Here is a 14,408-nt window from a genome sequence, read left to right as displayed (position 1 = left end):
CTAACCTGGCTTAAGTTAACCATTAACAGCTAAATCAGATATCAACTAACTCTCATCACAGTGTCATTGACTCATTATGCAATGCAGAGAGTGTTTGACAGGCTATACTTCAGGGTTTGACAGCATTAATCATAATCTAGTCAGGAGTCTAATCACATTGCAAAAGAGTTCTAATCACTAACAGCAATGTTCTCTGACTAAAAGTGCATTTAAATACGTTCTGTTTACTTACAAGAAATGAAGAGAAGGAAATTATTTTCCTGAGCAGCTTAGAGACCTTAGAGCTTAGAGTATATGTATGAGATTTTGGTATTTCTCTGGTGAGTCTGTTTTTGAAGGTAAACAGAACTGGGCTCTGTGGAACTGTAGGACTGGGCCCCGGCCAGGCTTTACACAGTCAGCTAGTATCCTTCTTTCTCTCTAGCTTGCTGGTTGTCTCATCATAACATTTCACTCTCCCTCTCTCTCTTTCCCTCTCTCGAGCCCGCACAAAGACTCCTTTAGAAAAAGCCTCGTCTCCCACAGAGTAAGAAAGAGTGAGCGCAAACAGAGAAAGAAAGAGTGAAAGAGTAAAGGAGAAGCAGAGAACGAAAATCTGGAAACCCTGCTCCGGCACAGGGGGGCAGTAAGTGCTGAGCTGCTACAGGGACTGAGTTACAAATGGGCTCACACACACTCACACACGCATAGAAGGTTACTAATGAGCCTTTCGGAACACTCAGTTATTTTCACTTGACTAAACATTAACAAGGATATATTTCTTTTAATATCCTCTTTTAAATCTGTTTAGGCTTGAGGGGATTATGGCATTCAAATTAATGTTTCTATAATTTTTAAAAGTAAGAATCTAAAACAAATAGATGCTGAATTAATCTCAAAATGCATGCAAACATGTAATCAGCTATAAGTCCACAGTAATTAAAATATAATCCAACAAAAAATAACCTGTTGGTGAGTGTATTTGATGGGAGCACACATTAAAATGATGAGATAATTCACATATTATATGTAGCTGATATAACAGGGTAGTGGAGAGTAGCATGGATATTATAGATGAGTTATGCATATATAGTGCCTACACTCAATTTAAACCACAAGGTGTAGTCCCTGAAAATTCAAAAACATAGATTTTATGTAAGCTATTACATTGATTATAAATGTTCCCTCGTAAAGAGAGTTTATTGAAATGATGGTCGGACAAAGATGGAGTTTTTTGTGGAAAGTAGCGTAGAACTCACATTTTAAACCATTAGCTATTATTAGAATATAGCTATTGTTAAACTGCAGGCATCTTCAATCAATAGAGTCACAACATCACAGAACAATTATCATTTCTCAAAAGCAGGGCACTCCGTTATTATAGTATCTATTTTTACCACATAGTTGTGTTGTATGATTTTCAATGAGATAAAGTACAATTTAACAATGTAGCCCCTAAAGGTGCATTCTCGCTTATGAGATAAATGCTGGTTGACAGCAGTTATCTGAACTTAATATAATAGTGTTAATAGTGTAGAAATAATCTAGCAGTGACACATGTTTGATTCAGGTGACTGTCAATCTTCTAAACCCCTGGTGTGTCTTTAAGCCAAAAAGGTCTTCCTGAATCTCTCTGAAGAGTACCTGGGCATAACAAGCCCACAATAAAAGAACTCTTCAGCTCGCTAAAAATATTGTACATCGCATGATCCTTATTCAATTGGGCACAAACTGTAACCCTTCATAGGTAGACATATGCTATACACAGCCTACCACTTATCCTATTTTGCTGTCTAGCCTATTTAACAGATTAGTCTGAGTGTCTACATGTCTGTGTGTAAGTGTATTTACAGTGAGTACGTGTACAAAAGGCTACTTCCTCACTGACCTAAATACATGCATGATTAAATCCTGATCAGGGCACTTAGGTGCCAAGCCTGGATGTGAGAGTATGAATGTTTGTGCAAAGATACAGATCAAAACTGTCGAACAGAGAGATGGAAAAGGTGTTATGTGACATCGGGATGTAAGCTATAGTTTAACAAATTACAGGTCTGCGATCACTGCAAACACAGTGTCACTGCGTGTGTACAATGCAAATTCATGAACGTCACACACACAAAGTTAAATAGGTATTCTGCTGAGGAAAGAAGTAACTGTAGTATCTGTGTACAGTGACTGTATTATCCCAGTCATGGAAACACAGCCTGAAAAGTTCCCACTCTGGAAGGTCTTGTAAAAATAACAGAATATATTAGTTTATGCTCTGAACTGTGCTCTGTCAGCACAATTCCCACCAAAACAAATTCCATTTAGAAGTGGTCTGATTTTTAGTTTAACTATTTTCTGTGCTTTATGCTCACTTCCTTCTAATCTTCTCTTGAGAATTAAAAGTATACAGATGAAATTGTAATAATTTTGTGTTTGTGATATCTTACTCACTTTCTTCAAGACCCAGTCAGCAATTCCAAAATAGTAAAAATGGCCAGTCGGTCTGTTACTGACACCTACAATGCAATGGTACAGAATGCTATAAATGGGAAAGAAAAACAGACCAAATGGTCCACTCTAAACAATAAAGTCTGCTGTGGATGAGTAAAAGAAACTATAATTTCATGCAGCAGACAGAGCCACACTGACTTCTGAAGTCAGTAAGTCAGTCAGAGAGACAGTAACTAAGACAGACAGACAGGCAGACGTGTCCCTAGTCCGAGAAATAGACATCAGAGGAGAGTCTGTTCAGTGTCAGACAAGAGGATCGCTAAAACAATGAGCCACTATCCTCTAATGAAGACAACCAACTGGGAATGAATCAGATTAATTGGCCAAAAACACAGCATAGATTGACCTACATTCACTATGACACGCTTTGTGGATTCTGAGAATATAAACAATGGATAAAACCAAAATTTCATAGCACATAATAAGGATGGGTGTAAAAATGCTGCAAGACCTTTCCTTTGACAATTAAAAAGACTACCAAAGGCTGGCATGCACTGGTAGCTCACAGGGCACATTCCATTAAGGCTCTGGCCTTACTATGTTCAAGTCGAGTTCACAATCATGTTAATGTAACAAAAAAAGCAGCAGTAACTCAGTTGGTAGAGGTGGGGATTTGATTGCAGTAATGATGGTTTGATCCCTGACCTCTGAGGTACATAAAGTATTATGCTGCAACTCAAAAGACATTTAATTCAAAATGACTATAGGTTCAATCTGAGTACAAAAATACGTTTTCAAAATGGGCTCAGTTCATGGACCTTCAAAACATGGAATTATTTGGGAGACATATCAGCAAAGAGTAGGAACATCAACAAAGAGTGCCACTTCAAGACCACACCCACCCACTTGCATGGAAGCACACACACTTGTCTGTGTGCACACTTGAGTTTTAACCTCCTGCTTTGTATTGGACATAGTGTGGATGACACACATCCTGGACCCCGAGCCACTCCCCTCATACTCCCTACACTGTCGTGCTACCAGCCAGCATACCCCTTCAGTATCATGGTGTCCCCATGGCAACCTATATTTACACTTGACTGCAGAAGAGTGCAGAGCTCAGTTTAGTAGCAGCTGTCAATTTTGCTTGCATACACACAAAGAGTAAGTGACCCACAGATAGATTAAAGTAGAAATGGGCAGGGGCAGAAAGAAAAGGAAAGCCAGAGAGAGAGTGAAATAAGTATTGAAGACATATGAGCTCAGCAAAGCATTTGTTGACAGTTGCTAGGCACACAACTTCCTTATTCAGCATATGCCTGGATGCTCATATTACCAGCCATGTGGCTAAAACCCCACCCTACTGCGATGCCAAGTAAACTGGCTCAATGATTATGATATTCCGACCAGTGGAATAGTGTGAAATCATTGGTAGAACTATGTATCGCATTAGCCATGTACCATGTGCATGTGCACGCACTCATAAAAGACTCAAAAAACAGCTCCATAGAGCATATAGAACTATGCTTTTAACAGTGAAATAAATGGCTGAGGAGTCATGGTGACATTTACACAGGTAAGATAGAGACGTAAGATCACCTGCTCAGTCTGATTCTGACAAACACCCTTCCACAAGAATAGTTTTAATATAATTCATCACATACTTAAAATCAATAAAGCTCCTAATGCTGCATTCAACATACCACAAGACCCCAAATCATTAATTAACTGCAGTGTATTACCTCACTAAATGGTATGTGGACAATGTGTCCCAAACACAAATGTTTTTGTCTTGGAGGTCAGATAGCAACAAAAGGTTACATTTTGTAGATCATTGGAGTACCATATTGTCCTTGTTCTATCAATTTAACCAATAGGAAATCAGTATAAGAGTGAAATAAGGGTCTAGTGTGTATTGGCAACAACATTTGGCTCCACTCTTAGCCATGCAGCACAACCAAATGCCATGTCATAGTAACAGTCTGTGGTTCCAGTTTGTATACAAACCTTTCTCAGCATTTGAATGATCAAGTAGTACTCCTTGTAACTGACCCCCCCCCCCCCCCATGCAATAATTTCACTCCATTTGCATACAAACTGCAACTGGATTATGTACTGTATTTAACCTGAATTACAAATGGTCTGAAGGCTCTGGTGGATTTAAAGTTGTACTCCATAAGAATTGAAATATGTTGTTTCTAGCAGCCTCTTTGGCAGTAGGCGAGCCTGTTCTTTCAGAGCCCTCCATCTTGTCACGTTCATGGTCACGTGTGTTGACTATTTTTTTTTTAATTTTTGACACACATTCACCTCTCTACTTCCGGTCCGTCCCCTATATGCAACCCTCTTAAATCCATACACACACATGTTCCTGTTACACTTCTGTCCTTACTACAAGGCTGACTGAGAAGTTGAAGTTCCTGATTTCCAATTAAAAGTGAACGCAGCATAACTGTTAGTGACGATCTGAGTCGACAGACCAACCGCTCCCAGCAGCGTCACAAACATGGCGGCTTATTTACATCTAGCCCGCGAATGTCACAGAAGTTAAAACAGACACACAGATTGGAATACTCTGTAAAAAGGCAAGTAGAAGTGCTTAAATTAGTTGCTCATATGATCAATCACCATCATTTTAACTCAATCTTTGATAGAAAGTAACTTAAAAGACAATTAAATAGATGAAAATCTTACAGAGCATAATTTTAATAGGTGCAGGAAAATCCATACTCTTTGTTTGCTTGTATCAATGAAAGCACAGTTAGGCTGCTTAATAGAGGCTGCCATGTTTATACAGCATTTGAACAAAACCACATTAGTCTTGAAAAGTTGAATCATGATCAATGTAACTTGGTTTAGCTGATTATCAAGTGACGACTTCTCTACTATTATTAAAAACACCAGATTAGAGCTCAGCACAATCTGTTCAACAGGAGTGCAGAGTCAGTAACAGTAACATAATAACCCAAGGGAGAAAAAAAGACAACACCACACCTCAGGTGTTTAAAGAAGTGTTACTCATTGGGATCAATTAGGTTGCTTACACACCTTACAGTTATTTGAGCAGTTTAAGTTCGTATTGCAATGATCTCATGTTAAGTCAGCAACCAGTGATCCAGGAGTATGCATTTCACACCTACTTAAAGGAGAGAAATCCACTTACGGTGACAGCACCCCACCCCACCCCCTCCTCCTCTCTCCTGTCCTCTCATGACACATGTAGTAATTTTGTCCACTTGTGACCAATGACACACAGGCACATGAGTTGAATATGAGACATGTTCCAAAACAACAATAATTATCCAAAAATAGGAGCAGGCAGCCAACACACCCTTACATCTGAAATGCTGGAAAAAACATGTCTATCTTCTGTTTAGAGTCCTGATGATTGACACTTCTCTAAATGCTACTTTGCTAATATAGCACTTTTTTAAGTCTACCGACCACTAAAAGCGCTTTACAACACACCGACATTCACCCAGCGCATATTTATAAGATGATCCACTTAACTAAAGGTCTTGATCCTCTGACAGTTCAAATCAACTCTCCTCGATCCCAGCGTCCTGGTGTTTCTCAATGCACATTTTAACTTCAGAACTAATCTTATAAGGGAAACTAAATCAATAAATTGTTGAGTCACACACGCATTAACAGTGTAAGTATTGTTTTTATAGTGACAAGATATCAGTTGTGCACCAGCTCAGGCAGACATAAAGCCCATGGGTGGCAAACAGGTCCACAGCAGAGGAAGAACAGAGGGAAAAAGAGAAGGAGGGATAATGAAGCATGGTAAGAGGGAGGGATGAGGGAATCTCAGGTGGCACAAAGCGCCATATGGTTGGGGAGCAACAATAAAGGGAATAAAAAGGGGTAGATGGGTGGAGTCCAACATGAGAGAAGAAAGAAAGGAGAGATGGAATGTAGAAGCAGAACAGCAGGAAATAATAATTAGTCTGTTCTCTATTCCCTAAGCTGCTTGTTCAATTAGAGAGAGAGCTCCTGCTGGAGAAACAAGAAGAAAAACACTTACAGTATATAACAGATATTGCTGGTTTTTAGCTGATATGCGCAGCATTTAACCATCCCAGGATACTTTTATTTGAAAAAATACATATAACACTAAAATATGACAAGAATATGTGAAAAGCTACAGTAAAATTATGTCTAAATTATCAAGAAAGCATCAATAAAATAATAAGGTTTACAATTGAATCTACAAAAGCTACAAATACACTAAAACTACATTTTTTTAGCACAAGTTTGCTCTTTTACCATACCACCAGGTAATAGGAAAAAAAATTATTCAGCCTTTATTGATGCTCTTTTAATAGACAACACATAAAGAGAGCAATACCACCATCATTTCTTAAAAACAGGGCACCTGTTGATGGTGGCACAAAGTGGTAATATGTTTTCTCCATAATAGAGATAGCAGCGTTGTTAAAGGGTTAAACACGTGCAAAAGCATTAAAACTTATCCAAGAGAAAGTGCACTCCACCACCTCTGCCCTATCAGGCGATAACACTGCTATGGCACATCAGTTGGTGTTACAAGAGTGTGTCCAACATGTGCCAACACACGCATGCCCTCCATCTGTCTTGCTTTCTGACAAACTCACATACCACAGTGACTAACATATGACAGCAGGCTTCCAGAAATAAATCTGAGCAGCCCATAACAGCTGCATAATAAGAGTACAGACAGATATACTGTACTACAGATACTTGAGACTGATAAACAGGCATACTTTGTGATTAAAGGTGTTTGCCAATGCTTTCATTCACCAAGGAGAGAGGTTGGAAAAATAACAGAAAATAGGTAGGATAATGCAGTGGAGCTTAAGGAGCACAACAATCTATAAATACAGCCAGTCTAGATGTCTCAAATGTTTCCGATGTATCATGGCGTGACTTTGGAGTAAATACATTTAGAAAGCAAGTGCTGCTTTGATTTGTGCATATGCAGACCAAGGACAATTTAATTAGTCCTGCTGTACCTGTCCTTATGATAAAACTCCTACTTGGAGCATTAACCACACTAGACGTTGCTGCAGTTGCTAATGAAATACCCATTAAATAAAGGTGAGTATGTTCTCATAAAATGTGAATAAGGGTAATTATGATTATGACGTCTTGTTCATGTTCAGAAGCCTAAATCACACATGGACCAAATTTCAACATCCATAATCTTTATCAGTCAGTCTCATGCTATATTTCTACTATAGACTGTCTACGGTATGCTTTTGACCTGAAACATTCAGTGTGTACTTTGGTCAAGCTTCTATCCATGCAGAACAAGCCTGTGGAAGCATTGCATCCACACCCTCTCTATTTAAAACAGGATGGCCTGTGAAGTGAAGGCGGATATTACCAGATACACACTGTACCTCTGCCAGCTACACATAGCCTTAAAATACTCTCCCTCTTGCCTATCTCAGTTTTCAAATGTAATACACCATAAAAATAACCCTAAATATCCAGATGTGACCACACACACAAAAACATTTTCCTCTTTGCTAAATGTAAATACATTCTAGCCTTCAAGTAAGAGAAAAAAGAGGGATCTCCCTTAGTCAGCAGGGCTGAGCTCGTGGCTGACCACATGAACCTTCAACTTCTAAATAGAGAATATTTTGTGAAGGACAGGGCGGGGAGCTTGTGTTTGCATCTGTCTCAAAATCTCCCATCATTTGAGATGCCAGAAGGAAAATAAACAGCACTGAGGGATACCATTATCTTACAATACCTAGTCTCTCTCTGAGACTATTTTAAGAAACTATATCGACTGACAGACACACATGGCCTTCAAATGCTATGCAAAGGATGAGACTGACATTTTATTCCAGTGGGCACAGCTTCAAACTAATGAGCATTTACACTGCAGCTAGAAACTGGTGTTGATATCCCTCCATAGATACAGTACCCACAAGTGCAGTCAGTGCACACCGGAAAACAGAACAGTTGGTAGCCACTAATTATCTCTGGGTGTGTGCTGAGGTTAAACGGACAATTATTTGTAATCCCACACTGTATTTATCTGTAAAATCTGCCAGCCTGGTCTTCCTGTGGGTTTGTTTGAAAAAAAAAAGAGAAAAGACACAGAAATGAAACTATGACAAACAACAGATGGATTTCAAATGTGACCGACAGTGAGCGAAATGGCAGCACATATCAAGATGTTGAGAGTGGTACGGTTTTTTTATTTTTCTATTCTTTGTATTTGATGAGACACTTTGATCTAAAAATATGAAATGCACCATGCCCGCATGGTGATAAATGGAAATAAATGTGTTTGTCTACATCAGGGTGTGGGTTGTTGATCATCACTGTGAACAAAGTAAACTCACAAGGTTCTGACATCACACATGATTGTGTCTCCAGAAAAGACAGAGAAACACGAATAGGTCTATTAAGCTTAGTAAAACACTTTGAAGATAGAAAAAAAACACTAATGAGCGATACTTTGAATTTAGAGTTTATTTGAGTGGTTCCCTTTGAATTTTTTCTCCATTGATTTACATTACGTCTGTTGCTTCCTTATTGCTTCTGTGGGAGGTGGAAAATAAAATTAAGAGCATGTAATTAAACCACATTAATCAGAGGCTTCTGGAAGTCCAGACATGTAAAGGAAAACACCAGTGTGCTTATTAAGACTGACAGTTTAAAAGAGAGGACTAATGTAAGCCTAAATACAAATACCATACACAATGCTCCAACTCACAACAAAGGACGAAAAATGTATTCAGGAGCAGATTCAAGTCAGGTGCAAATATATTCTAAAGTAGATAGGTTCAGATAAGTAGTTTTTATTGGCATTTGTTTTGCGTCAGGTGTTGGAACATGCTGACAGATCTTTGGCCAGATTTTGGATAAACCTGATCTTAGTGCACTAGGAGATATCAGTACTCTTTTAGTATCTGGGAGAGGAGGAAGATGCTTTTTCTTTCCCATGCTTAATGACAGGCTTATATAGCTCAGGACTGAGGCTTAATTCAGGCTACCTTTCCACCACTCCCGAAGTACACACTCAGACTTTCTCGACACTGACACACATTAACGCACACACGCACACACACACACACACACACACACACACACACACACACACACACACACACACACACACACACACACACCGCTTGGATTTCAATGGCCAGGTACAAAATTCACCCTCAAAAGAGCAGTCTTTCCTCATCTGATCTGTCTGCTTAGTGACCACACTGTGTGTGTGTGTGTGTGTGCGTGTGTGTGTGTGTGTGTGTGTGTGTGTTAATGTACTTTATGAGCTGTGTTTCATTAGGACTGAGCTATGTAGTAAAGTAGCTACTCCCTGTGTGGTGACGAAAGAGAGATCACAACACAAAGGGAGTTGTCATGGTACTTTATACAGACAGAAATGTCACACACTCACCGGATAAAAAAGGCATTTTGGGTACACTGCCAGCAGACTCTGTGACCAGTCTACTTTGTACTCCTTAGTGTCTGCAATCACTGTATTTAAGAGTATCTGGTTAAAGAGAACCTTTACTTGAAAGATCAGAGGAGAAATAGACCGAACCTTAATTCAACTCATCAACACTCATACCAACAGTATCACACCCTACTTGTGTTGCCATTGAAGAACACCCATGTTTTACTGTATATCTGTGCTACATTGCTGAAAATGTGCGGAAACGTTCCAGAAACTGATCCATGGGAAGTTTAGCTAGGGAATTTTGGGAATAGTCAGAAATTGTATGTCGTCTACGGGGTCAAATGTGTGGTTTCAATAGCCTTGTGCTCTGGACTCAAAAATGTGGCCTTAATAGTCCAGGGTTCTCTATCATCTGTGCATGTGATGGTGGAGAATGCACAGTGCATGTAGGGGGCAATGCCTAAATACCCCTGCAGTAAGCAGTGTGCTATGTGCATGTGATTGAGTATAAATATTTTCAAGTGTATTTGCATGAAATCTGGTTGTTGTCAAGATTACACTAAAATATATTTTCCCCAACTATGTTTAAAATCCCTGTTAAGGGAAAGTTTAGAGGGTCCTGAAGAGCAAGTGCATGATATTTAAAAGCTGTGAGTCCCCTAAAATGACAGTAGCACACAGAAATCCCATATTTAAACAACAATTACAAGGCTGACTTAAGAACTCACAAAGTCATCTCTATAGGACATGGCTATTACCAAAAGTAGCAGCAAAGTAGCACATAATTATGCTGATGCAGGACCCTACCTGGTCAGTAAGTTACTCACAAAGACATCAAAACTCTGACTTGAATTGACTGTTAAAAATTCCAGATAAACTGTTCAATGCCGTTAACAAAATATGTTCAAATCCATTGTATTATAAATTATTAAAAATTGAATCTGTTTAATCTCATCTATACATTAAGACCGAAAAATCCCTTACATAGGGGAGACCAGGGACAGCTGTAACACTTTTTGCATTGTTTCCAATTAATCAAAAACCATTTGGTCTTCATTTTGGTTTGATGAAATATGTACAGGTTGCAAAATGTTTTTAAATACAGTCACTTCACTGTCACAACCATTCAGTGTACAGGAACGGTTATAACATGTCTAAAATATACATAATGGACATTTGAATGCTCAAAATGTAAAATTATTTCTCACTCATGTATTGTATTCATGTATATTATTTACTCAATAATGATTATGTTTTTTCATGAACAAAAAGGTAGGCCACCAAATAAGAAAATGCTTAAACAATGATTCACTTTTTGTTTGTTTAACACATATTAGAGATCTCAACATTTAGCTTACAAAAATAGTGATTCTAATAATTCTTATTTAGATATTTGATTTCAGGACAGTGTCCAGAAAATACTTTCAGATAGAAAAGTTATATTTTTAGCTTTTAAAAAAAAACAACAACACTTATGTTGGCAACTTTCTCTGGGATTTTCAAATGTGGCACATTTTTGTAAGCGAAAAGACAATCTAACAGAGCATGTTTCTGATTGGAGATATTTAAAGTGTTACAACAGCTCCATGTCATAACTGTACCATGTCTCCCTTACTTGCAATTCATGGGTAGTAGCTATAGTACTGGTTATTTGTTGATGTGATTCGGTGATGTTTCTGCATATATCCCCACATCTTGTAGTAAAAGAAGTAGGATTCATGGAGAAAAAACAGAATTACTGTACTATATTGTCCTTACAGCTGATGTGATGAAAAGACCAAAGAGACACAAGCTCCGGCCACACCCCAAACAACACAACTAAAAGCCCTTTTGACCATCACCTACAGTTGTTGTTGTTATTGTGGTTCCATAAGCAAAAGGCTATGCCAGTTTCTCTCCCCTAGAAACCAACTGTTGCACTGTTTCTTGCTCCAAAGCTGTTCATTCGTATTGTCTTTGAGTGGCGGCAGAGAGACAGCAGTCAAATAGAGAGCAGGCCGATCAGGCTGCTGGAACCCTCTCTGTGTTGTCAGTATGACTATAGGCTACAAATGCTTTTCAAGGGTTGGCCATGGGACTGCAGCAGTTCAAATAATTCCGCACACTACCTTATTTTCCGGTGAAATAACTCGTTATAACTCGTGTAATAACTCGCTTCGTCATGGAGAAAAACACTCATTATTGTGACTCACATTTTTAAGCATATAAGCCTATGTTTACTAGAAATATCTGAGGACATAATGAGAAGCACACACTTTTGATAAATATTGTTTCTGGGTTGGTGCGATTAACTGCACTATTAGAATTGCTATTTACATAATGCGAAGGTGAGAAATGCGCCGTTTCATTTGCGCATATTTTTTTAGAAGCCAAGTCCATTCGTCTTTTCAGAGCTGGAATATTTTTTAATTAATTAGAAAGTTCCTTGTACAACCTGTCAGAGGAACAATATAAATGTCGAAGCTCTTTGGTTTGTGTGTAATAATTATTTGAAAGACTTACCCTAAAGGCGGTTTGGAGGACTCAGTCATTGCAGTGATTAGCCTACGATATCCAACTTCAGATGATAGCGGTGCTCGAGCTCCCAAAATCCACTGTTGGTCTTAAACCCGGCGGATATCCATAACGCTATCACCTGCGAGTAAGCACATCAAACTTAAATGAATTTGCCGCAGTCGGTTTTCTTACACATTTAACCATTATAACGACGTGTTGTTGACAAGAAAGGAACAACTTTGTATTTTCTATCACAGGTCCAATAAGTGACAGTGCGCAGATGACAGTCAGTGTGACCTGAGGCACAAAGACCGTTGTGTGTGTTAATGTTGCTAACTGCGACACAAGCCTGGTAAATCTTCAGTATTTTAGGTCTAACTTACTTTAGTCCAAACCCCCTTGCTGCCTCACCATCATGGACTGAGAGTTAGTTGTCAATTCCTCTTGCTATAATCTTCGGAGTCACCCCGGGTGATTTTCCCTCGAGCGCTGTCAAGACAACTGAAATGATAGATTAATTTTCCGGTATGACGTTTCAAAATAAGAGTTCGCAAAGAAATCGCATTTCTTTTTTCTCCCTCATTTTTTGTATATTAACAACAGGCCTATATAGTCTTCCATTCATGTGAGGAATATATGTATGTGGATATGTAGCAAAACATGGTTTAGAGCTGAGAGAGACATTCATTTACATTCACTCTTGTTATCGGGTTTATACCTAACATGGAGAGCATGGCTGTCTAACTGCCTCCATAACGCCTCCTGAGAGCGTGCACTCTTTTCATTTGGAAAGCAATGCTATATGGTTTCTTGTCGTTTGCTGCTGCGTCTGTCTAACTTGACGCAGCTCTCTCCAGCACGCCCTCGTCAGCAGAGCTCACGTCAATCATCCTCATTGGGAATGCAGTGAGCGCCAGCTGGAGAGCGACTGCACGAACATAGAGATACATACAACACAAAGTCAATACAATTAGGTTTCAAAGCTGAAATTACAGGGATACACATTTAAGTTCAGTTGTTGTTGTTGCCATTATTTTTTATCATTGTTGTTGATATTATTATTTTTTCTTTATTATTATTATTATGCTATTATTATCACCATCAACAGCGTTCATTATTATCAATGTTGGCATTAACGTCATTGTACATTAAGATAACAAAAGTTTGAGTCGTAATTTGCTTCTGTGCATAATGTCTGATTGAAATTCTACGAGAATTCAAATCTTTCTCCCGGCATGCTTTGAGCCATCTTGTCCAGTGAGGTATGATGATCACCACAAGAGGCCGCTCCACGACTTCACTGAAAACCCAAGAGTAGAATAGTCTACATAGGGTTAGATATTGGATAGTCAGGGGTGAAACAGCATTAGGACTACTATAATGATCATCATCATCATCATCATAATAATAATGATAATAATAATAATATAAGTGATGATAATAAGAAGAAGATTATGAAGAAGAATGTCTATATCAACAACAAAAAGATCCAAATACAATGATGGGCACAGTCACACATCATCAAGTCAATGTCTTAACACAGGTACCACTTCTTTTTTTTTATAGTGTCTGATGGTAATATTGTTTTTTTTTTATAAATTGTAATTTGGTCTGTCCTACCTTTAATTGTTTAGTACAGCTGGAGGTTGACAGAAAATGGGGGAGAACATGCAGCAAAGGACCACAGGTCTGAGTTGAACCTGGGCAGCTGCAAGGACTTTTATCCTCTGTACATATATATATATATATACATATATATATATGTATAATAAATATTGCTTTTTTTTTTGCTCTAAAAGCCTACTTCAAGCCAACACTAAATGGCATCTCTGAGAAAACACACTGAAGTAGTATTAACTTAATTCAATTAAAGCTACAATCAGTGATTTAAATGTAGAAAACCAAAGGGTTACCCTGTCACCTAAACTGATAGCCTGTCACTGACAGGAACATGCTATCAACCCTGGCTGATAGTCACATTTATAATTATACTGAACTATGACTAAATATCTGGTTGTATTAAAGATTCGGCTACATTACAAAGGGGTTTAAAAAAATAGCTCTCATTCTATCAATA

General features: G+C 38.5%; 1 protein-coding gene across 2 annotated transcripts in view; it reads right to left on the bottom strand.

The window, feature by feature from the left end:
* The window catches only part of cobl (cordon-bleu WH2 repeat protein), a 58,409-nt gene extending 45,587 nt beyond the window's left edge, over window positions 1-12,822 (bottom strand). For both annotated transcript variants that reach the window (XM_083918645.1, XM_083918646.1), the window contains exons 1-2: window positions 12,715-12,822; window positions 12,338-12,470 (exon numbers count right to left, since the gene is read on the bottom strand). In XM_083918645.1, the coding sequence (XP_083774771.1) occupies window positions 12,338-12,366 (29 nt within the window). In that variant the 5' untranslated portion in view covers window positions 12,367-12,470; window positions 12,715-12,822. The remainder of the gene's footprint in view (window positions 1-12,337; window positions 12,471-12,714) is intronic.
* Window positions 12,823-14,408: the final 1,586 nt, after the last annotated feature.

This window comes from Echiichthys vipera, assembly GCF_963691815.1.
Source record: "Echiichthys vipera genome assembly, chromosome: 8".
In the NCBI taxonomy this organism is placed as follows: domain Eukaryota; kingdom Metazoa; phylum Chordata; class Actinopteri; order Perciformes; family Trachinidae; genus Echiichthys; species Echiichthys vipera.
The sequence above is the reverse complement of the archived record's forward strand: the minus strand, read 5'-3'. Positions and strand labels throughout refer to the sequence as shown.